Source organism: Cyprinus carpio, chromosome B16 (assembly GCF_018340385.1).
Source record: "Cyprinus carpio isolate SPL01 chromosome B16, ASM1834038v1, whole genome shotgun sequence".
Classification (NCBI taxonomy): domain Eukaryota; kingdom Metazoa; phylum Chordata; class Actinopteri; order Cypriniformes; family Cyprinidae; genus Cyprinus; species Cyprinus carpio.
Genome location: NC_056612.1, coordinates 15,860,393 through 15,887,179, shown reverse-complemented (window position 1 = coordinate 15,887,179; position 26,787 = coordinate 15,860,393). Strand labels below are relative to the sequence as shown.

Sequence of the window (26,787 nt, the reverse complement as noted above, 5' to 3'; positions counted from 1 at the left end):
GGGAACGGAGGGGGAACTGTTTGGAGCGATATCACACAGAACAAAAGAAGCGTCACAAATACACACACACACACACAAACGTCATTCTTTGCTTTCTCAAGGACGATTGTGACATCTTCTCTACACATCTTTTCTTTTCTCTGTCTCACTTCAGTGAACTAACTACTGCAGAGTGTATCAGAAATAGAAGGTATATTACGTAGTGTGAAAATTACACACACACCCACAGTCCACACACAGTAATCTGACCTCTACAACACAAATAACAGCAGTTAATATTTGACAGAAAACGTTTACAGGATAATAGGTGTTCAAATAACACTTAAGGTGGATGATTGTGACATATCAAACAATTCATCACACACTACGTAATTCACAGTCCAGTGTCTTATGTAACTAAGAGTTTGGACATTAATTTTATTGAAATGTTCTGTAATACTTTTTAATTCCAGTGATCTTGTTGCACATTTTACTATAATTAATAACATATTTGTACACTACCAATCACAAGACTTTTTTTTAATGTTTCTGAAAGTCTCTTATGCTCACCGAGGCTGCATTAATTTGATCAAAAATACAGAAAAAAATAGTAACATTTTCATAGCAAGTTATTTGAAATAGAACTCTTTTGTAACATTATAAATGGAGTTTCTCTCTCTTTTGATCAATTTATTGCATCCTTGTTGAATAAAAATATTAATTTATTTTAAGTGACTTTTGAACACGCTAGCATAATTATGTGTATTTAATCATATTTGGATGGGCGGAAATTCTCATCACATAACTCACAATACAAAATTACAAAAAAAAACAAAAAAGCAAAAAACAGACAAACTGCTGTAAAAAATAATGTTGCTTATGTGTCGAACAGATGGTCACTTCCTGTCTGAGTTGACAGTTTGTGGTCAGAATGACACACCTGACTGCCTGAATGTGTTTCTCATCATCTTAAATACTTTTTGATCTAAAAGCTTTTCAATGAAAATAGTTTTTAGACTGATATACTGTAAGTTATGTCAGCCTGAATTTCTCGACAAAACTAAAATATAATACACACACAGAGAGACATACACAGAGAGACAGATTGTGCTACAATGTGAAAAACGCTAATAACGTAGAACAGATAGGTGTGTCCAAACGTTTGACTGCTCGTGTACGTTAGTAAAGTGTGACCAAACGCTGCTTAATCTTCACGTTCACAAAACCAAAGACGGAAAACAGCTAAAAAGAGAGCAGACCGCATCCTGCTTTAAGACGAAGAGTTCAGCTCTTTCATTCTGACTCAGATTTCACCCAGTTTCCCCTCAACTCTTCGGTTTAACAAGTCTGTGCATTTACAAGTAACATATGTTCTCAGTTAAAAGAGTTAGAAGATCACATTCTTGTGAAGTTGATAGTTGTGAGTCTGGCGATGTGTGTATGTGTGGGAGTGTGTGTGTGTGTGTGTGTGTGTGTGTGTGTGTGTGTGTGTGAAGTTAGGTCATGACTGTGACTCGGTAATTGACACACTCTTATCTTTTAATTGAAAATGTTGATTCTATTGGTTTGCTTCAAACACAGCTGAGAAAAAAATACCTCTTCGGTAATTAATCTGAGGGGCAGAAAATAAACACATTTCACGGATCAATGTTTACATTTCACTCCCTGCCACACACGCATTTCACCCAGAAAAAAACACACACACACACACACACACACACACACGCCGCAATACGACTGTCAGTTACTCTAAAGTCAAACACCCAAACACCAACTCTCACAGTTCATAACCTCCATTCCAAACTGTTCATTTTGGCAGTTACAGGCATAAAATGTATCTATTAATACAGCAATAAGCCCCAAGAGGCAGTGGTTTACAGTGAATTTATAACAGCTAAAGGGCGTTGTTATGCACAACGGGAATTTCCTCAGAAAAAGTTGTTGTTCCAACAAAGTGGTTGCCGAGCAAAACACAGAAGTAAACAAAGGTGTATGTTCGTAGTGTAATTTACAACAGCTTCGAACGTGGCTCAACCAATCAGAATCAAGGACTGGAACTCACTTTAAAGGAAGCGATCGTAAATAAGCAGACACTCACCCCTCGAGACGCACATCCGGTAAAGATCGGTTGAGTGCTATCATCTCGCTGGCCATCAGGTTAAACTGGTTAATCTTAAACATTTCCTTCATCCTCTCCTGCTGGTCTTTAGCGATGACCACTGGCTTTCCCATCTCCCCTGGGCCGTCGTGAGGCCTTTGAACCACAGCTGGAACACAAGCACACATGGAGTCAAGATTGTTTCCTTGGCCTTCGATTGAGTACATATGGGCGTTTCTCCAGCTATGGCCACTTTGGGCACTGTGGACTTTTAGAAAATAAACCATCATGCTCTCACTAGTTTATTTAATCTGTCCAAAAGTGGATATACACACATCACAAGAGAATTCTGTTATGTTTGGCATTTTTAAATGAAAAACCACAACACCACAGTAGCATTTCCACCACATATCAAATTATGTATTCCGTGATGTGAATGAATTCTTTCTAAGGCTAATTTGCACAGCTCACATTTTATGTAACCTAAATACACACAATAAAATAATACTGTCAGATACTTTTTGCAAAACTGGAAAAGGCACAGTAAAAAATATTCTGTTCCAAATGTTGATTTTTACATATCACATTTCATATTCATCCCAGTCATGCTCTAAAATTGTTCAGAATGGTTAAAATGCCACGACAAATGTGTGAAATACCATAAAAACCTTTATATACACCCTGCCCACCAAAAAGAATTTGTTCATTGTGCCATGTGTGTGTGAAGTGTGTTTTTGTGGATTTTGTGTAGGTAGATAAGCACTGAGCTTTGATCATTAATAACTCAAAAAGCATGCTTTGGTGAGATTAAGGTCAGATTTGCAACAGTGTGAGAGATTACATCTGCTCTAAGAGGCAAACTGGCTGTTTTTAAGCCTTGTGTATGCTGTGTGTATGTACGGGTGAGCCGCATGCATGTCGAGTGGCCAGGATTTAGAAATTTGTCCTGACTTTCCTCAGGGATTCTGGGGGTAAAAATTGTATAATCATCACTAAGGACACAACCACAAGCAGCAGAAAATGTGCTTTATTAATATGGTGATCAGATTTTTTTAGGGTTATTGTTCTATGAGGTGATGGCCAAAGTAAAGCAGCTCTCCAGTGACCAAACCAAAGTGACCTGATCAGGGGGATAGAGAGGTCAGTTAGTGACAAAGAAAGCTTTGTGAAACAATATGCTTTCACACTGCATCACCATCCACATACTTCTTTTATGTGACTGTTCCTTTGAAATCCAAGATCTTCTTTCTGCTCCGTTTTATAGTCTCTAAAGCAGCGGTTCTCAACTGGTTTTGCTTTTAGATTCATATTTTACCTTTACATTGAGACTAATCAGTCTTAAATCTGTTTAACATATAAAGGTAAACTAAAAATGTCCTTAAAATGATATATTGCTCTAGATTTCTCCATTCTTCCTCTAAGATAAGCTGCACAGCTGGAATGTGGTTGAATCCTTTAGTCAATACAGCTCTAAAACTGAGAGATTATATTTTCACACTCTTTTCTTCTCTCACAGAAATACACACAGTTCAATACCTGCCCATATTTCACAATATAACACCATCAGACACACACATCCAATAGAAATAGTCTTCTCACCTGTGTGTGTGTGCTGCTGAGTGCTTCCTGTATTAGCTGTGTGTGTGTTTGGAGTAATTTAGCTACAGTATACTTAGGGGACAAAACTCTCCCCAGAGGTTAGATAAATCTGACAAAAATCTGACAACTCTTTTGGGTGCACCCAGGGATGTCTTCAAATTGGAAAAAAGGTTCATACAGTAAATAATAGGGTTGGGAATCAAGAAACGTTTTTTATTTAGGTTTTCATTTTTGTAACGGTTCACAATATTTGTGGTTCAGTTCGATTCGACAGTGGTGTCACGGTTCAGTAAGTTTTCGATGGGGGGGGCAGTACCGTCGTAAGTGCTGTGCCAAGTGTGTGACCGTACAGGGCCTCGCGCCTCTAGAGGGCCTCGCTCCTGGGCAGCATTTTATGTCATTTATGTCTAATTTGTATTACTGTTTTTCCACCCATTTTGTCCTTTGAAAGACTAAAATAGTCATAGCTGATAGACAGTATAAGACTGTGTGTATAAGAATTAGTAAAGCTGTTTGTTGTTAGGATGACAAAAAGGTTTAAAAGTGAAACTTTTAGGCTGGTCTGCCTCAATGGTCCAACAGTGCTTGCAATGTCAAAATGATCGAGATGGCCAATCAAATCAAAGAAGGCGGGTCTTACTGTCACTGTCAAAATGTAACGAGAGTTTGTGGAAAGATGTAAATAGTACTATATTTGAAAACTGTTTTACGATAATACAAAAATAAGGTCAATTATCAATTATTTAGTACTTCCTCAAAAGTAAGATTGCACAGTACCAAAACGATTCAGAATCAGAACCAGAATAATGACTTATGATTTCAGCTTCAAAAAAAAACATTTCATATTAACTAAAAAAAAAAAAAACTGCATACAAATAATTTACCATGGTCACTCTGACTTTTGTAAAATTATTACAATTAATATATTTTAAAAACTTAATTTTTTAGAAAGAGACACCCTATTTATTCATTATTTATTATGGGATTTATTAACTGTGGACAATATTTCATCAGGAAAACATTTCAAAAGTAAAAATCCCAAAATGTGTCTAAAATAGAAATAAATAGAAGTGCTAGGACAGATTTATTATTAAAAACTACAGGATAACTATGTTATACAACAAAACTGTGTGCATGCGTGTACTCACTGTCTCTCCCGGGCAATCCTCTCTCTTTTTTGTCATCACATTTGCTGCATTCGCTGAAGTAGAGGAGGATGAACATGTCTAGCATCACCCACACCAGAGAGGTGGCCAGCACCACCTTACAGTACGCAAACTTCCTCATCTTCACACCTGAAACACACACAAACACACACAGGGTGTTACACACAAACACGGGTACAAGCAAACACTTGAGAAGCTGTCAGCGTACACCTACAACCAGCAACCAGACACCGTGGATTAAACCATACAGAAGTCAATTAGACTTTACTGTACACCAGCTATAGTTTTAAACACCATACTCAAGCAACTCATATATTAATTCTATAAAAGCATTGAAGTTGTGAGTAATAGCTTACCGTAGATATGCCCATTACCTGAAAAAGTTACAAACACAGACACTTTATCATCTTCACACCAAAATAAAGCACTACAGCTTTTCCAGAGACCTTAGAGTGGACGTATTCTCACATCCTTTCCCCTGAAGTCCAGAGATAAAGTAATGGCTTCTTGCACCAAAAAAGCCTATCTGGCCCTTGGAAATAAATCTTGTAGAACAGCTTTAAGAAACCGTTTTGCTACCGTATCTTTATGACATATTTAGATGATCTCTGTTACGATTGGCTAAACTCTTTGCACGTGAAACAAGTATCAACATCACAGCCAAAATACTAAACACTAAATAGCCTTCAATGTAATCATGAGCACATATAACACATAAACATATGTTAATGTATTCATGACAACATAATCATGTATTACCTATCTTTGCAGCTTAAAGGGTTAGTTCACCCCAAAATGAAAATGATGTCATTAATTACTCACCCTCATGTCATTCCAAACCTGTAAGACAGAAACATAGTAAATACATTGGTAAAACAGTCCATGTGACATCAGTGGCTCAACTTCAGTTTTGCGACGCTACGAGAATACTTTTATTTTTGCGCAAAGAAAACAAAAATAACAATTTACTCAACCATTCTTCTCCCCCGAGTTATGTCTTCCGCCGTTTTAGAGAGTATTACAATGAATACGCAATGAACACCTTCCCCTAAACGTAAACAACACTTATTACGCAGATTACGTTCATGCGCACACTTTCTCTCGAAATGTAAACAACACTGATTACGTCCAATACGTTCTTGGGTACTCTCCAAAATGGCGGAAGATGTAACTCGGGAGAAGAATGGCTGAGTAAATTATGTTATTCTTGTTTTCTTTGCACAAAAAAAAAAAGTATTCTCGTAGCATCGCAAAACTGAAATTGAGCCACTGATGTCACATGGACTGTTTTACCGATGTATTTGCTACATTTCTGGACCTGGGAACATTTCAGTTGCGTTGCTGTCTATGGAGGGTCAGATAGCTCTCTGATTTCATCAAAAATATCTTAATTTGTGTTCCGAAGATGAACTAAGGTCTTACGGGTTTGGAACGACATGAGGGTGATTAATTCATGACAGAATTTTCATTTTGGGGTGAACTTACCCTTTTAATTTCCATAAAAGGTCTTGGCGGACTGACTGGGAAGCTCTGCATTGTGAACACAAGGATTTCTCCATAGTACATCAAGATTTTTTATATCAAAAGAGCAAAAAACCGCATTTTCCGTGATTTTCCCTGACCTCTGTTAAGGGCAAACATCTCAAGCAATGAATGCTGAATACTAATAGGACATTTGACTCTGGTAGTCTCACTATACCACATTAGCAGATGATTTGGAGTGATTATTCCAAAAACTGCTCAAACAGAACCTCAGATTTGACCTTTGACCTAATGGAGGGTGAAAATTACATTCTTTCACAGGCTTTCTTTACTCCAGCCATCTGCCTTCATTAATAAACTGGAAATGAATCTTTTATTAGCCAACTAGGAATGCAATGAGAAAAGAGGAGAGATGAGGAAGACATGAAAGGGAAGGAAGGAAGATGTTCCTACGGGAGGTGAGCAGCGCGTGATACACTTTGATAAAGGAGAGGTCATTATAACGTAATTACACTGCATCACGGATCACACGCTGAGGCTCCAGTGAATCGCTATGAAATCAGACAAGCCCTAAAAATTCAAACCCAATTTGTAGAACATAATCCTTCACTACAAATAGTTCATTCACCCAGAGCCCAGAGAGTAAATGTGTTGATAAAAGTAGGTGATATAAACTATAGGTCCAAAAGTATTACAGCAGGCTCAGGAAAATTTTTCTTTATGTGGCATCCTATGATGGTTCTATTAACGGATAGTACACCCAAAAATTTATGTCATTCCAAATCTGTATGATATTCAGATATGATACTTTGAAGAAGGTTTCAAATGTTTTTGTCCATAAAATGAATGTCATCTGGCTTTAAAATGACACTGAACATAGAATGGATAGAAAAAACACTGGCATTTTCAAAATATCTTCTTTTGTCATCCACACAAGAATGAACGTGTTGCAGGTTTGAAAAAAGTTTATGTATTCCAGTCCATTACAGGCTCTTTGAGCAGGAGGCTGCCCAGCATGCTTCAGTTGACAAAAACAAACCTGAAAGTGTCTCTCTCTCTCCGGAAAGCCGTACCAAACTTCTTTCATTGTCCCTGTCCAACTGTACCTATAGAGTTCTTTGAAGTGTGTTTGTGTGTGTCTCTTTGTGCCTAGCATAAGGGAAAGAGGGAATCTGCTTAGACAGCCATTTTTGAAGGGAATAGCAAGCCATCAAAAGACAAAAAGAAACACTGGCCACTGTCATCCCGTCACTATTCTTTATTTTCTGAGCCACCCAGACATCAACACTAGAGTAACACACTTTTATATTATTCACTATATCTCAAAAACACTTTTAGGAAACAGCACGATTTGTGTAGTATGTGTGTCCCTGTGACTTGCTACAGATATAATTAAAAGCGTTGTGAACTTTTTTTTTTAGATCTAAGATGAATAATATATCAAAATGAATAATATCATCTTACATCACTCCTTTTATAACCATTACATTTACAATAAGCAATAAACAATAAAAAAAGATAGAATTCAACCAAACTTTTCTTAACAAGAAGTTACTATTGCCAATTTAACAGGCTATTAAAACACTGGGGGAAATATATATTATTTTTTATATATGTGTCTCTTATGCTCACCAAGGCTGCCTTTTATTGTGAAATATCATTAAAATTTAAAAAAACGATTTTCTATTTTAACATATTTGAAAAAGTAAATTATTCTTGTGATGGCAAAGCTGCATTTTCAGCATCATTACTCCAGTCTTTAGTGTCACATCCTTCATAAATCAGTTTAATATGCTGATATGGCACTTAAGAACCATTTCTTATTTTTTTACAATGCTTCCAATCGGTTGTCTTGCTTAATATTTTTTGTGGAAACTGTGATACATTTTTTTTTCACAATAAATAGAAAATTCAAAAGAACAGTATTTATTTGAAACAGACTTTCATAACAATATAAACGTCACTTTTGATCCATTTAAAGCATCATTGCTGAATTAAAGTATTCATTTGTTTAAAAAAACACTGACCCCAATCTTTTGAACAGTTAGGCTGATGATACAATGGGCAACTAGGCGAGACACAGGGCCCAAGACTGATCTAAAATATCCAATTTGTTTCCCATTCTCAATAGGAAAGTGCCTAAGCAACATTGCTCAAAAAAGTTGCCCAGCAAAATTGCTCAAAAAGTTGCCCTGTGCATCATCAGCCTTGTGTATATATACATAGACACACATAATTAAATAAAATAATTAAATGAATCTTGAGAATGATCCATACATCTACTGCAGTAGGAGCATGAGAGTAATTACGTCTGAGTGTCAGTGTCTGTGTGCTAATATACGCAGGTGCGCCCATTAAGAGATATTTAAATGACATCAAATTGAATGTCAAACAGAACAAAGCAGTATGGTGCTAAAGTGGTCAAAAGCTTGCCAAAAACCTCTGGCATCTGATGTCTCTGAGGAGGTCTCACCAGCAGTCAGAGAGTGTGTGTGTTAAGCTCAAGGTTATGACTGGCACAGCGGTAACGCCACTGTTCTGGTGGCCCTCGTCCATCACCGTGGCATCACCAAAGGCCCCTGCCCACGCCAGCTGGGCCACGCATTCATCACTGTGACAACACACACACACACCTGAGTGAGCACAGGCCTGAGAGATGAAAACAGACACACATATCCCTTGTGCATCGGCTCAAAATGGCAAAAGTCTGACATCACAAATACAAACATAGTCTGAATGAGAGTGTTTATGTCATCTAGAAACCTATGAGGACAGGACGGGTCCAACAACAGGATAAAAATATAAATGCTCCTTACGCGAGTGACTTGGAATATAGATATGACAGATATACACTCTCCTTCAGTGGGGGTATGTGTGTGTGCAGTGTGTAATGCTCAGCAGAAGCCCTATGAGGTTACTGTATTAGATAAAGGAAATGAAGGTGTGTCATACTCCTGTGTTCTGAGCCCTTTCAAGGATGAAGTACACTGCAAAAAATCTTTGTTTTTCTAAGTTGTAAAAGATTAATGGAGTACATTTGACTAGAAATTTTATTTCAGTCTTTCCACTCCAAAATGTTTCTTGCAGTTTCTTTGTAATTGTAAAATTTACTAGCAATTTCTGAGAGAAATCCTACACCTTTTTTTCAGCATAGTTGCTGGACTTGAAGTTTGCAAGCCTCAAATCTATATACACAATTATATTTGACACTCTTATGCACTGTATATGATGGATATGATCCATCCTTTGAAAGTGGCTAGTTCCTAGCTAGAAAAAGCTGTGATGTGTTTCAGACTTTTGCAAACAGGTCAAATGTCCAGATACATAACATTACAGCAACAAGAGGCTGCATTAAATGAGAATTTTCTGCCATTTGAAGATTTAAAAACATTAATAATTCAAAGTGCACTACGACAGGTTAAAAATGAAGCAGCTGTGCACATGCTTATGACATACAAGAATAATTGCCTCACATGCACACACACACTTTTCTGTCTGCTCTCTGATGAATAGATAAAAGGAAAAAAAATGCCCAAAATAATTAATGATGAAATAAGTAAAATACTGGTATAATGGGGTTTCTCCATTTTAGAAACATCGACCACAGTAAAGGATGCTAATAAGGATTAGAAGTGAAGACTGGGGGAAAGACACACATGAGGATTTGGAGAGAGAAATTGGTAATTCCAATGGAATAATTCATGGGAAAATGTTCATTAAATTGTGTGACTGGATCACAGTAGCAATGCCTAATGTTTTTCACATTGTGGGAGCAAACAAAAAGCCTAGATCCTGTGATACTGTGCCTAGAAAAATTAAGTTTTGTGTAAATGTCACAAAAAATACCAAGCATTACAATATGTCTCTCTGTGCACACACAAAAAAAGCAAACAACATACTCTAATATCTAAACTGTACAAAAGAGTTTGAATAAAATCTCTCTCTTTACCATCCTGTTCTCTTACGCACAGTCCTGTTGTCTCATTCCCCCATATGCGCAAAACACACTTCCTTGGACAAATACCATTGTCTTTTAAACATTGACTGTAATTGTTTCTCAGGATGATGCATGTAAAAAAAGAACATTAGCATGACTCTGTGTTATAGCTTATGTGACTGGACACTATGTCATGTGAGGATATAGTGATGCAGTTATATCACACAACACACGCACTGCAGCTAAATACAAGTGTCAGTTTGTGTTTAATCCAGTTACATACACAGAAGAGTTTGGCTGTTTTATGGGAGTGACAATCCTGTTCAATATTTATTCCCAAAAATGACGTCAGTTTACAAAAAAATATACTTAGTATTACAGATATACAAATATTACTTTTTTTCTGTAATTATTATTATTAGTAGGCCTATTATTTTTATTATTATTTTGACATTAATAATTAAAAGCATTATTATTAAAAAACATAACATGCAATTTTATTATTGTATAATAATAATCAAAATCAACAACCAAATAAAGTTATGTGTGAAAATTGGTGAAAATTGGTATCCCTTCTTACCAATGGTCAAAACATATTTTTAAACGAACTTTCAGGCCAGTTCCTTAAAGGGTTAGTTCACCCAAAAATGAAAATTCTGTCATTAACTACTCACCCTCATGTCGTTCCAAACCCTCAAGACCTTCATACATCTTCGAAACACAAATTAAGATATTTTTGATATAATCTGAGAGCTTTCTGACTCCTCAAAGACACCAACACAACTGACATGTTCAAGGCCCAGAAAGGCAATAAGGACATTGTTAAAATAGTCCATGTGACATTAGTGGTTCCGGGAGACTGACCAGGAAGAGAAGAAATTGTTGAATAAAGTCATTATTTTTGTTTACTTTGCGTACAAAAGGTTTTCTTGTAGCTTCATAAAACTACGGCTGAACCACTGATGTCACATGGACTATTTTATCAATGTCCTTATTACCTTTCTGGGCCTTTAACATGGTAGTTCTATTGCTGTTTATGCGGGAGTCAGATAGCTCTCGGATTCCATCAAAAATATCTTATTTTGTTTTCCGAAGATGAATGAAGGTCTTACGGGTTTGGAAAGACATGAGTATGAGTAATTAATGACAGAATGTTCATTTTTGCAATCAGAATCAGAATGAGCTTTATTGCCAGGAATGTTTACCTGTGGTGATAGTTGGGTCACCTTGGGTGAATTATCCCTTTAATGTAAATTTAAGGTGCACTAAGCGATTTCCGAGAAACACTGTTGTAAGTGGATCAGACCGAGCACCAAAAAAACACTTCTAGCCAATCACCAGTAAGGAGCATGTCCACTCATGATGGGGGAGTTGCCTGTGTTGCATAGCATATTTGTGAATTGCAGGGCGAAGCTATCAAGACAGGTGTGTGATTCTTTTGGGTAAGGGAGTGTTTGTTTTGGTGATTTCAAATAACAGCAGCATTTCTCAGAAATCGCTTACTGCACCTTTAAGAAATGACAATTCGGATGGGAATTAAAAGTACCACATGACACTGGTCTTTTAAATTTTAAAAGAAAAAGGTAAATTCAGCAAAGGACTTTCACACAAATTATCGATTCAGACAGTAATAAAATCTCTATTACTGCTGACATGACAGTATGTCCCTATGTAAAACAATTATTCGATTAGGGCTAAAGAGTATAACATTACTTGTTTAATGCAAGTATAGCACCTGCTAGGTATACACACATAAAACACACTCAGCAAATACCAGAGCGGGTCTGTGATTGTTCTTTTAAGTTTCTGAGTTTCACTTCCTGTGTTACTTCCTGCAAAGGATTCTTACCATGTTTTCATGTCATGTAATATTCATGTTGTTATCTGATACTGAGACATATGGACAGGCACACCACCTGTGTGTCACATACGGGGGTTGAGGGGGGGGATTCCTGTTCAACACACCACACACAAACCGGAATATGAGATAGCCTTCGGTCACACAAACAAATCCACTACATGAAACATGAGAGAAACAGACAGACATGTGGGGGAAAGAAAGGGACACAGGAAGAGAACGAGTGAAAAAGCAAAAACAGTCGCATGCTAAAGCAGAGAGCCTCTTAACAGCTCTGGCTGGCAGGAAAACAGATGGGCACAGAAACTCGCTTGCACCCCTGGTCGCATCACACACACATGTCGAGATGTGAGACGGGAGGGTAATTAACTTTCTTTGGCTGTTGCCGTCTGTTAGAGAAAAGCAAATTAAACCCCTACAGCATCTCCTTCTTCCTATTCATAGTCCCTCCATCTTTCTCTCTACGCCTCCACCTCCGTTATCTCCCGTTCAAAATGTTTCAGTAAAGTTCTCCTATTTCAGACACAAAATAGCACAACAGAGAAAAGAGAAAATGTCAGTTGAGATTATGATATCTGTGATAGCACCTATATCTCCTCTCATGGACATTTTATATCAAATACACACAAAAAACAGATAGACAGAACAAATAAAAAAACTATCAAGCGTAGTGTCAGTTCTGGCAGGCCACGTTAGTCAAGCTCACATCAGCTGACTCTCAGCTGATCCATGTCTACCTATAGGAATGTGACACCTATCACAGCACTCATATATAAGGTCCTTCAGTATTATCACCAGCTTTTGCATTGCTCAATTGCTAATTACCCACCTCCATCCCCAACTCCTCCTCCCGTCAGTCAGGATTCAGCCTTCAGCCTTCACTGAATCAGACTAATTTCTTAAATGTTACATTAAATTTGGAACCTTTATGATATCTGCAATACATTCACATTGGTTCTGTTCTGTTTATTCAGGGGGGTTACTGATGCTTTCCCTGCTCTTATCCATGCTAGGCTGCATGGATGTGCAGGGAGTTCTTGCCCAGAACAGAAACATACCACCAATCCAAACTGTATGCTAATTGTCAGTCATCTTTGACGATAGTGGTCCTGACAGGAATGACAACGTATTGAATAGACTGCACATCTGTCCCTCACAACCACATTTTCTTCATTTGTGAAAAATTTTATATGATGTCTACACTTATTACAGTCAAGAATCCATTTGCACATTCGTGCAGGTCTTGACTTCAGTATGACATTGAATTATGCATATTAGATTAGTCCATCCCAAACAGCAACCAGATAAATGAATTACAAGCCTGATGGCATTACAGTACGGATGGGTCATAAAAATCCAACGAGCTACACTTTATCAGATTTCAGCTCAACTAACATGCGTGCAAACCGCAGGAGCGCACATCCACGCCGCATTGAAGAACAGCGTGCATGCAGCGGCCAAACGCTCTGGGCAGACATTGGAAACAGCTCTATTTTTGTCTGACTGAAATGTGCATATGATCCATGTGTGATGTGATTCACGTCTTTTTCAATTGGTTTGCTTGTCAGTTCAGGTTAAATATGCATCATGCACACTGAGGGATCATATCACAAGATCACATGATAACAATGCTGTTTTCAGTAAGAAGGGCCAAAACTAGGGTAGAGATGAAAGACTAGTTTGTTTGTTAGTTCATTGATTCATTCCAAATTTTCACTTTAGCTTTAATATTTCTTCAGAGATGCTTCTTCTCCGATTTTATAATTGTTCGTCGATGTGCTCATACAGATGAGTTTTTGAAATTGTGTATCAAGTTTGATTCAAATGTTAAATGTTCTTTTAACTGGATAGAAACTCATTACACTATCTTTCTTATTCATACTCACAGCCTTGGCAAGAAACTCCCTCAGTGTCAATACTGTACTAAATACCTTGGCATTTAACACACTAAATATAATTAGCACTAGCACTCAAAAGGACTTTTCATGCTGCAAAGTGCGCACTTCGCACATCATGGTTCGCACTGGGGGATTTTTCGAATTTAGGGTTTAAAAACTCAAACTTCACACTTCATTGTTTGTAGGTTTGCATGTAGCAGTACAGTGGCAGACTGTTGAAGGGTACATGACACATGCGACTGCTGCATTTCATTAACTTCCTTTTGGGTATCTTTCAGAGGAACAAAGGCAGTCTGGTAGGGGAAGGTCACATGGTTAACTGTCTTTAACAGGATTTGAAATAAATATAAACGCTTATTGTGAAAAGCTGGTGTTGATCAAGTGTGTCCCTGCCAGCACCAAATTTCAGTGTTTTTCCAGAAACATCAATATTGAAGATTGAAGAATTACACTGAATTACATTCGGGATTGTGTCTCAAGAAAGACACTACTGGTGCTTTCATTAAACACTTGATAAAAATCACTTCTTATTTGGTATCAGTGAAGTTGTCAAGATTATCTAATCAAACACAATGAATTCAATTCATTAATCTAGTCACTTTATTTGATAAAAACCACAATGGTTAAAAAAAGTTTACTGTGTATTAAGTGCATCTGAATGACTTAAGGCTTTTCACCTTAGATTTTTTGTAATAGTTTTTAGTACATTTGCTAAACCATACAGTTCTACATACAGTTCTTCCTGAATAGATTTATTGAAATAGATGTGCAAAGTGAACCGACTGTTTCAGTGAAAAAAAGAGTCGAAATAAGCTTGTACTAAAATTGTAGCTATAAAATACATTGTAAATAAACTGTAACTAATATATTACATATGTATGAAGCCACGTATAAAGAAACGTATACTTTTGCTCATGAAGGACACATTAAGTGTATCAACAGTAACAGTAAATACATTTCTATTCATCAAAGAAACCTGAAATAAATGATTCCACAAAAATATTCAGCAAAAAAGAGTATAACCTAAATAAATTACATTTTAAAATATACAATTATTTTAAATTGTAATAATATATTTTATAATATTACTGTTTTACTGTATTTTTTTATCAAATAAATGCAACCTTGGTGAGCATAAGAGACTTCTTAAAGAACCGAAACCAAACTTTTGCATCAGCAAAAACACTTGAAAGGTGATGAATTATCAACAATTCACCGAGCTGTTTCTAAAAAGAGAGGAAAATTAGCACAAAGCCACCTGTAAAAGACACTGAAATACAACACTGAATAAAACTCACATACTGTAGAAACAAGAGCCACCTACCGTGAGAGCAAAAAAAAAGACTGATATGGACTCCACGTTTGAGAGAGAGAGAGAGCGAAAGAGAGAGAGAGAGAGAGAGAGAGAGAGAGAGAGAGCGAACTGATATGGACTCCACGTTTGAAGAGAGAGAGAAAAGTGAGAAATGTTTGTTTCCTGTAATGACAATTCATCATGCATTCAGAAGAGGTGTTGAAAAATGTTCAAGATGTGAAGGTTTATGACTATGTAATGTGTGTATGTAATGATAAAACATCAAAGAAAATAATCCAACTCCGAGCAGGATGAAGCTGCCAGACTTAGTTTCATAATTAACACACAAGCGAGATACGCTCCTGCATAATGAACTCTCTGTGAATGACAGCAAAAGAATTGCGGCTGTTTAAACCAGACCCAAACCAGTTATCACGGCGAGCTTCTGTGTCCTAATGACCCCTGCAGAGCACGTCCAGCTCCTGCTCTATAGAGACATTCAAGCCAGTGTAAAACTTCTGCTATCGGCAGTGTGTGGGAGTCATTTCTGTCTGAAGCATCTGTCTCGGCTATTCATATTTGCTTTTTGTGGTTCAGATATTGCATACAGTGACAAGTTGTGACAGTAGCTCAGCTGCTTTTAAAAATAGTGTAGCTTTTACAAGCGCTGTAGCACGACAAAACACTACAGCGCTACTTGTGTTTTATTGTATTGTCTACAGTATGTAGCTATGCGACAGTGAGCTCAGGCAATAATTAAATGCTCTCTCTTATGTGTAAAGAACTAGTGCATTTGGAGATATGAAATGTAAGTACATACGTTCTACTTGACCTTTTTGAAAGAAATCTCGTTGAAAAAAAATACTTCAATTTTAATACATACATTCACTTGCTGCCTTAACTGTATAATCAAACTGGCTGTACAATTTCATTCAACTTAAATTATATTAAACTGAATTCAGATTTGTTGAATCTTGTATTAAATAATGAAAAAAGGAAAGTTAAAGTTGTGAAAACATTTGCTAATATGGTATTATTTTTAAAGTGTACATTTATTTGCTCAAAATATATATAAAAAAAAATTACAAGTGAAATTTTATTGCAATTTAAAATGTCTATTTTCTATTTAACACATTGTAAAATGTATTTTGTTTCTTATGATGGCAAAGTTAAATTTTCATCAGCTTTTACTCTCCAGGCTCCAGGGTCACATGATCCATTAAAAATGATTCTAATATGCTGATTTGCTGCTCATGAAACATTTCTTTGATCCATCCTTGCTGAATAAAAACAATTATTTATTTTAATAATTGAATTTAATTATTTTATTTAATGAATGATGTGAACATCAAATACACATTGTCATGAGAATCAAACCGTGTTTGATTTCGAAATGAACAGTGATCATATCTTGCAGTTATGTAAGTTTGATGTGGACTCGTCATACTGATTCAAATCGAAAGCTCATGAGTTTGTGAGACTTTCTGAATGATTCATTAACTACCTCATGAAAGTCATTTGTTTGGGTAATACCTGTTGCTATGTATGTTTTGTTTATTTGCGTGCAGCTCGATAGAAAGACATGTTTTCTTTCCGTTATTTTAGCAGCACAGTTTCTTTACACATTCATTTCAGACTGCAAGCTAACCACTGGTGTGTGTGTGTTAGTGTGTGTAGACCCATAACCAAACATGATATATATGCAGTATGAAAAATTCCCGTCCTGACATAGGAAAAACTAATGTCCTTAAATAAACATAATACTACTAGTCAGCACTTAAGTAAAGAAGCATAGAAAGAAAGTAGAAAAAGAGGAGGATGTAATTGAAGAGATTTCCAAGAATCCCACAAGTGTTTATAGGGAACGGCCAACCATATAACACTATAACAGCATCCAGAGATCTGCAGTATTACCCAAAATGCAATAATAGTGCACAATGTACCAGTCTAATTTCAGAAACCGGCAGTGAGTGGCGATTTCACCATTTCTCAGACAAAGTGCTGAAGGGGTTTGTGTGTGTGTGTGTGTGTGTGTCAAACAGCTGGAAATAGAGGGACATAATGAACAGGAAACTTTCAAGGCTTCATGGTTCAATTCTTAAAACTGCTAAAAAAAGCTTTCCTACTTTTTTGTTTTAAGAGAATCTCATCAAAATATAGAAGATTGACAGGAAACAATGACTGCTCAAAGAAACTGAGGGAGGTTCATTCTGATGCAGAACATCCACACACTGTAATGGCAAATTTGGTGTAGAAATCAGACAGAGGTACAACTGCGCTTCCCACAAGCCTGTGTTTGCAACTTCCTCTTCCTCTCACAGACGATTACATGCATCGAGCACAGGCTCTTTCAAACCAGCACAGCTAAAAAGCAACACACACACAAAGACTCACAAAAGAGCGAGAAAAGGGGTGACGGAGATGGAGGGAGCTGTGATGCAAAAACTGCACCCAATGCAGAAAACAAACACAAATTGATTACCAATGCAAAGCCTGGCAGCAACAGCAAGTACAATTAAATTCTTCAATTTGCAATCATTCAGCCATTTTGAGGTGTAACCCAGATCAATATGCATTACTCTCTGTTTAAAGTTTAGAGTGCTATACACACACACACTCACATTATAAACAAACTGCTGAAAATAAAAGGACACTTTTCAATTTGGTGTTTCTTCAACTCAGGGAACCTTTTGATTTCATTTGCTTCTTTTTGTTAGGCAAGGATCTCATTAAAACAGACCTGAAACCTTTTTATCATTCCCTTATTATTATATTTTGCTACTTTGAATGCCTTATTCAAATACATTTTATAAAACGGATATTTCGGTCCTTGATTCTGATTGGTTGAGCCGTGTTCGAAGCTGTTGTAAATTACTCTATAAACATACACTTTTGTTTTCATTTGTGTTTTGCTCGGCAACCACTTTGTTGCAACCACAACCATTTCGAAAGAAATACACTTTTTGGCGGAAGAATAATGTTTCATTATACTTTATTTGCTCTGTTTTATTTTGTGAAACCTTACTACGCATATGAAATAACAGTTTTATAAGCCCCAAGAAGCCGTGGTTTACAGTGAATTTATAACAAAATGTTGTTTATACTGATATTGTGATGCGAAGCGGAGTGCTTAAAACACCCTTAGCTGTTATAAAATTGACTGTAAACCACGGCTTCATGGGGCTTATTGATTTTATAAATGTTGTTACTTTTGCTCAAATAGTGTTATAAAAAGCTTATTTTTCAGGCTAAGATCAGCCAGTGCGCATGCGCAGTCCTAAGAGCATGTCTCAGAATGCTGACTGTTTCTATAGCAACCGGGACTTTACCGATTAGCGATAGGCTCTTTCATTCAGAAGGAACATTGGTTTGTAGTGCAAACAGTTGTACCGTTTACTGCACGTTGTTATTCTCCTCGTTACCTATAGCCGCTAATGAACCTGAAGTCTCATGCATAGGCTTACTTCCGCGTTGAAGAAAAAGGTGGATAAAGTGAATTTATAACGCTGCTTCGCGTCGTGCCTAACTCCCCTTAGCTGTTATAAATTCACTGTAAACCACAGCTTCTTGGGGCTTATTGCTTTATTGTTGTTTGGCTCTTGCTCCACTCTAAATCTTAAAACATGAAATTACAATAATGTAAATAAATAGTGAAATAAACTATTTTAATATTCATTGTGTGAAAAAGATTTGTGTACATTTTTAAATGTTCGACTGACCAACGAGGCATTATTTCCAGAACACAAAATAAGATTGCGTGTCATTTAAAATTAAGCTGAAAATGTGTTAAATTTGAAAGAAAAGAAAATTAACTACAAATATTTTGTAATTGTGTGGATTTTTAATACATAAAATTTCAGCTGTGAAGTTAACCTTAGCAAGCCAATAAACACAACATCTCTTGAGATACGCTAAAATGACAGTGCATTGGACATTTTGATTATTTAAAATGAGAAAAATAATGTTTCCAATTACGTAAATCGTAAACTTAAAAAAAATCCAGCTCATTGCATGGGGAAGGACTGCAATAGTATTCTTTGCATTCAGGCACTGCAAGTATGCAAACTTCATTGTCACGCTAAAGTATGCAAACTTCATTGTCACGCTAAATTAATCATGCATTATGAGTCAAACTGAGCTGACATGAATTCACACTTTGTATAATAAAGAGACTACCCATAATCGCATAATGACAAAATTGTCTGCTGTATATTCAAGTGCATACCTGTTGAGCTGAGCTGAGAGTGTGAATGAAGACAGTCTCGTTTCCTACAGCACAGGGGCTCCAGACGAGGGGTGGAGCTTGATTTCCCACCACAGAAACCTGTTACTCACGCATGCTCCCTGTAACATACAAAGACAAGCGTAAGAGCGATTAGACCATGCAACCGTAACACTAGAGTAAGAGCATTCAATAGTGACAGGCTACTATACAGAAGCTATCACATCGGCTGACAGTTCTTGTGAATTATCATAAATCTACAGCTTTGTCATTGAATAATGCACATTTTTTTAAGTGTTGAGTAAATATTATTAAAAAATAATTAATCTAAATTAATCAGTTATTTCTACAAGTACACTGGGGTCAAAAGCCTTGTGTGCAATCTTTAATCCACGTGTGAAAAAGCTATTTTTTTACTTTAATGCCATTTTTAAATAAAATTTGTATTCAAATATAATATAAATTAAAATGAAGTTTAAATTAATATACAAATTTTAATGTCATTGCTTGTTTTAAACTCTTTAAAATACAAATGCTGTAGGCTACATATTATTTTTATACATATTATTTGAGTTCAAGTTCAGTCCCAGATTTATCCTATAATTTTGAGATATATCCATCTACATATATATATATATATATATATATATATATATATATACACACATACACACACACACCTCTATATATCTACATATAAACAGAGCAATAAAGTTAAATACAAATAAAACACATTTTCGGTTCTAACCAAAGCCACGTTTACTGTATAACAATTGAAATAAACACTGTGCAAATACAAACTTTTACACTAAATAATTATACATCAATTGCATGTTGTTTGTCAGTTTTACTCAGAAAGTAATGTACTTTGTAATGGATGTAGGGCCTAATCCATTTTCAAAGCAAAGTAAGTCTCTTTGGATAAAAGCGTCTGCTAAATGACTAAATGTAAATGTAACTGTAATTGTAAAATGTAAATGTAAGTAAACAACTCAGACACTCAAAAATTGTTACATCCAAATCAAAATGAAGTTGGATAGACTTGAAACAAGAAATGATCTATAAGTAAGCCAATTTTTAGCACATAAATTCAATGTACACCCCTGTGCCACCATCATCTATACAATCAATGGCATCCTTGTGAATCACAAAATGACATAATGGACAACATCAACCACATCAGGTGCAGCATTTCAGACAAAGTCTGAGACTTTCCTTTGTAAAAACAAAAACGGATGTCTCTAAAAACTGTTTATCAGACATCCCACAATTTCCTTTTCAAAAGGTTTCATGAGAACTAAAGCAGAATGTCCACTATGACTGGTGATTAAGGTTCAGACTCATGGGAAATCAGAAATCACTATGAAAAGGAATCAGCCACATGCAGCGCAAATCTATCAAATGAACAGCAAAGTCATGATCGAAAATGTCTACAAGATTATTTCAGACAGCCTCTCCTCCTCCTCTTTCCAGCCTAATATATTCTCATCCTTTCCTTTATTACCTCCCTCTCCTGCATCTCAACTCAAGTGTTCGTGCATTGTGTGCGAGTTTGTAGAGACGATGGAGTCCGAAACGCGAAGATGAATAAAAGATCAGCATGCAGCCCAACATCTCTATCAGACAGAGAGAGTGACACTCGCACACACAGTAGCAGCGAGGTCTTGAGCGAGGTGCTGGTCACTGAGCAGCTCCACTTCATCAAAAGCACTTTTCTAATCCCTCACACACTGTACAGACCTTTCCACAGTCCACCGCACAACACACACACACACACACAGTGCAATGACTGTGTTTGTTAGACAAACTTCCAAAAACCTGATTGTGTTTCTGAGGTGTTTGACATTGCTAGTGCTAGACCCTTTCCCAGGAACCATGGCAACGGCTGCTAGGTGAACAAAGGCCCAATTAAAGACTCTCATCTACTGTGGGCAGGTCACTACAGCAACAAACAGCCTTTCTATCCTTCACAAGACACCGAAAAACACCAAATACGCACACAGAAACATTTTCATACATTCTCCTAGCATCTTTTTTAGTCAAAGATTCTTTAATTTTTTTCTTTACTTTTATATAACCATTTTCTACAATAAATGCAAATGCAAGCTATCACACTAAATGATTATCACTTAACATTATTCAGAACTTAATGTACTGAGTGGATATTAAAATGCCCCGATGTACAAAGTAAACAACTAGTGCTGTGTTCGATACATCGATACGACGATGTGTCGTCACAGAGACTTGACGATACGAGTACAGATACAGATGGCCCTGTATTGATATTGTGGAGTAGAAAAGTGCGAGGTTTCTAAAAAAATCATGAATAGAGCAAAATATATAGGCTACAACTAGGGCTGGGCGATATATCGAATATTAGCGATAATATCTGAATAATTTTGACGACGATGTAAACTTTGAAAATATTGGGAATATTGAATATTACAAATTCAAGCATACTTTCCCAAAAGAACGCGCCAAACGTCCAAAAAAGGAACATGTAACTGCGGACTGCTCTACACGCCTCTACTACGAGAGCTTTCATGAGAGCTGTTGCCAGATAACAAGAGTATAAATCCCCAAATCAGAGCTTCGCTGTTACAAGGATACATTTTCTGCCCGGTGTTTGCTTATTTTTAGCAATCTGGCAACCATGCGCACATGCTCACTCCATTGTGGAAGCACCGCCGATGATGATCTGAAAACACTAACAAGCTGGAGTTTAGTAATATAATAAAAGCGTTGTTCAGCCGGTCTATGTTCTGTCATGAGATCTCGAATGCATTGTTTGCAAATGTGATCGCTGAATAAATAAAATAGAAAAAAAATAGAGAAACATAGGCTATGACCATTTGGAATTACTATTAGGGAATTTCACCGTTTATATATATATATATATATATATATATATATATATATATATATATATATATATATATATATATATTTAAGAAATAGCTATGTGCTTCAGCAACTAGCTCCCCATCTAACAGGGTTTTTAGTGTCAGTGGGGGAAAATAGTTTCATGCCACAGAACTTCTCTTAAAACCGCAGACAGTTGACAGACTTGTGTTCTCTCCACTGTGGATAAACGCACTTGCTTTCTTAAAACACCGGTAAGACTGCAGTTTAGCGATCTCCACTTCAATATTCTATTCTCAGAAAAGTGTAATTCATCAAGTGTTCTTTTATGAGAGAGAGAGAGAGAGAGAGAGAGAGAGAGAGTCTGCGTATGTGAATTACCTCCATTTTGACACATCTCTCTATTAACAGTGAAGCTGTGGCTTTAATTCCTTTAGAAACAATTATGTTACCAGCTCCTTGTTGAGAAAGATAATGTAGGTCTCGAGCGATTAAGCTATTTTATTGATAACATTGCGGGTCAGTGCTAAAAAGTTTGTTCCTGAATGTCTGAGTGCAGTCACAACATGATCTGTGTGAGTGACTGAATGTGTGTGTGTGTGTGTGTGTGTGTGTGTGTGTGCGCGTTAGATACAGTGAAGACAGCACATTCGTTTAGAACTCTTCTCATTTTTATTTTAATTTTTTCAACGTAGAGAGTGTGTTACATCGTTACATGATGTTTCTGGACAATTTCTTTAAACAAAAACATTTTTTTTTTTTTTACAAAAATTGTAGTACATACACAAAATAAAAAATTGAGAAAAATAATGCATCAAAAATTAAATGAATAAAAACATAGGAATGTACAATACATCAGTTATTTTTTAGTTATTTGAATGTTTAGATTTTTTTTTTTTTTTAAACATTTGAGATGGGGAATGACCCATCTGTCCTGGCTTATCCAGTTGCTGAATACTAAATTGACATATTCAAATACTGAATATTTGAATATGCTGATACCTACCATGACACGATAAATAATCTGTGTTTGCATAATAATTTTCATAAATGGTCTAGAATTTGTGGGTTGGGGTGGAGTTTTGTTCTGTGAACGTCTACTACACTGGTAGACTAAACTATTTTATTTTAAAAAAGCAATGAAAATCATGATTTTAGGATGTCGCTTTAAACAAAAAAATTTTTTTTTTCTATTTTATTTTTGTTTGTTGTGAACATTCATTTAAGTACAATCATTTAGCATATTTCAAGATACATACGATGCTCAATGCAACAAATTACCTATTATGTTTTAACTGTAAATTAATCTCAGCCTTCCTTAAATTGTTTCAAAGTATAACCTGTTTTCCTTTTTACAAAGAAAAGTAAAGTTAAAATAAAATGTATATAAAAAAAGAAAAATTATGGGGGGGGGGGGGAACTATATACATCCAAGGTGAGAACATGTGTCCTAATTCAATTCCATCCAGAATTCCCTCATATGACCTTTATTATGTGTATAGATATTGAACAGAGTACATGTATATTCGCAAACATGTAGGCTACATATACACACACACACAAGCATATATTTACTACATATATCTATCTATATATTGATCATCTTTTATTTATTTATAACAACAAAGTCAGACCTTCTTTCTGATACATATTCAACCCATTTCCTCCACTTTCCCAGAAAGGCATCCTTCTTTAAATGAACCAAAAAAGTGATCATCATATAAATCACATCTATCCAATTATCTAAAGCTATTTTAACCATTTACGTGTGATTGCTTTCTTACTGGCTGCCAAAAGCACGCCCATCAGGTATTTATTATCTGCGGTTACTATATCTAGATATACACAGCCAAAATACAACAATTTGCTTTCTAGAGGTATGTCTCTTCTAAAAATATATTTAAGTGCCTCCTGTATTTTTCCTAAACAAAAACAATTTCATAAGCTAAAAAGAGCTGATATGGTTCACACGTAATAAGGCTAATAGCACCACTAATACAACAAATCCTCCTCTCTCCATGGCCTTATCCTCTTTCCCTCTTAAATGATGAGCAAATCTCTCTTTCCAATGAACCACTAGCAAAGATAAAACAGTATTTATGAAAAAATGCTGTGTGAACACCTGGAATAAAAGGAAGAGGGCAAACTAACAGCCACAAAACTACACAAGGACATGCTAAAACATGCTAGCTCTCTGTCTTAGTATTTCTGCAACAAAAAAAAAAGAAGTTGTTTACCCTTTATCTTCACTGGACACAAAAGAACTCACACAAAGGCACTTACATTAACCCTCTTGCAAACAACATATAAATAAAAAAAACACTGAGCTGACTGTTCTCAATGAAGATCGATTCCCTTTCAGCAGCAAGCCTCCTGGACTAAACTCATCACAAAAGCAGTTGTTCTTCCCTCTTAAATAGTTTATCACCCTCAGAGAGCTGCACCCCTCAGGTCAGCTGACTTGCTGCCCTATTAACACACATAATCACACACAGGAAGCAACACCAGATGTCTAAAGCACTGCTTTCCAAATTAGACAGCAGAGGCAATCGAAATATAAAAACAGGTGAAATAAGGAAGCACAATTAAATATCCAGTATCAATGAATATACGTCCTGTATGCTGTGCATCCCTTGCGCTGGGTATAAAAAATGACATATTTTAAAATTATACATACATAAAGAAATTAAATTAAAAAACAAATGAATTTTATTCAGTAAGGACATATTAAATTAATCAAAGTGACAGTTAAAAGTAACATCAATACTGTTTTTAATGTCTACACTAAATGCTGTTTCTTTCATTTATCGAATAATCTCGAAAAAAGTATATATATTATCAGTACTAACAGTATTTGCAAAAGCTACTTTGAAAATTGACACCAGAATTTCTATTCAGTGCTCTAGTGTATAAACAGGACATTCATATTGACATTGAGTCATGTTTGCAATGGTATTTTCACACTGTTTTTCTAGAGCTGATGTCAATGGAGCAATTCAGTGATTAATCTACTCAATAGCTTAGTTATGAGACGTGATGTTTTCAAATAAATCACTGCTTGGAGGAACATAAATTACACTGCTGTGTCAATACACCTTTCATGCATGCCAAAGAAAAAAACATCAAAAACACAATATTTCCGGGCAATATTTTTTCCATTATCTCACTCTGTGTCTCTCTGACACATCGTCATGTGTTCAGATTTGATGGCATCAGGGCAGCGTGACAGGATACAGCCTCTGTTCCACTACACAACCTGACACAGACTTCCTAATAGAGCCGATCATCTGTGCAATCATCATCATCCTAAACCATAAGGAAATGGATGGCATGCTATTCAGGAAAGTGTTTTTTCTCTTTCACACGCACACCAGAAAATACGTGCTTTCTCACTCCCAGTGATACTTTCTTTATGAGATCAGCAACCACAGTGCTGTCAAAGTTTCAGAAAGGAAATGAACTCTGACAGAAAATGTTTCACAATGACACCTGCCAATCAATACCCTACAGAAAACACCGACAGAGGACAGAACCCCTCACTGCTTACCACGGTAACATGTCAGGGTCACTCGGTCACACGTTAAAGGGATACTCCACCCCAAAATGAAAATTTTGTCATTAGTCCCTTACCCCCATGTCGTTCCAAACCCGTAAAAGCTTCGTTCTTCTTCGGAAAGCAATTCGTAACGTCGCTTCATAATGTTACGGTTAAATCACTGATGACAGATGGAGTATTCTGATGATGCTTTTCATACTTTTCTGGACCTTGACAGTGTAACTTATTTGTCAGTCTATGGGACAGTTACAGGCCTCCCGGTTTTCATCCAAAATATCTTAAATTGTTTTTCGAAGATGAACGAACCTTTTACAGGTTTGAAACGATATGGGGGTAAGTGATTAATGAGAAAATTTTGCGGATGTGTGTCAGTTTATTTATTTAGTAAATTGTTTATTAATTTTTTGTTTATATGTTTAGGGATGTGTGGGATATTTCCAAAAAAAATTCAAACTTTCTGTGTCAAGCTTAGAAAATAATGCAAAATACCATGAAAAGATCATAAGAGTGGTCCATTTGAGAAGCAGCCATGTTTGAATCTTAAACAAATCATTTTGAACTATTTTGTGAACAGTATATCCTAGAAAACCTTCAACTCAAAAGAATGCTTTATTTATGAATAAGAAATAACTACTAATCTGAAGAATTTAATTATTTTCACTGAATAACTTCAGTCTGTTTCTCCCACTGAACTATGATATGGCTTCAGGTGAATTGTATGGACCTTTATGATACTTTTATGGTGCTTTTGTGTCCTTTTTTTAAGCTTGAAAGGTCCAGTGCCCATTCAATGTAATTATATGGAAAAAAGCAACCAAAACAATCTTCAAAATGTC

At 36.1% G+C, this 26,787-nt stretch overlaps 1 protein-coding gene across 1 annotated transcript in view; it reads right to left on the bottom strand.

Annotated features, from left to right (window-relative positions):
* Positions 1-26,787, bottom strand: part of galnt1 (UDP-N-acetyl-alpha-D-galactosamine:polypeptide N-acetylgalactosaminyltransferase 1) — an 88,450-nt gene that overhangs the window by 31,540 nt on the left and 30,123 nt on the right. Inside the window, exons 2-4 of the mRNA XM_042741076.1 lie at positions 19,537-19,655; positions 4,825-4,971; positions 2,078-2,246 (exon numbers count right to left, since the gene is read on the bottom strand). Of these exons, the coding sequence (XP_042597010.1) occupies positions 2,078-2,246; positions 4,825-4,963 (308 nt within the window). The 5' untranslated portion in view covers positions 4,964-4,971; positions 19,537-19,655. The remainder of the gene's footprint in view (positions 1-2,077; positions 2,247-4,824; positions 4,972-19,536; positions 19,656-26,787) is intronic.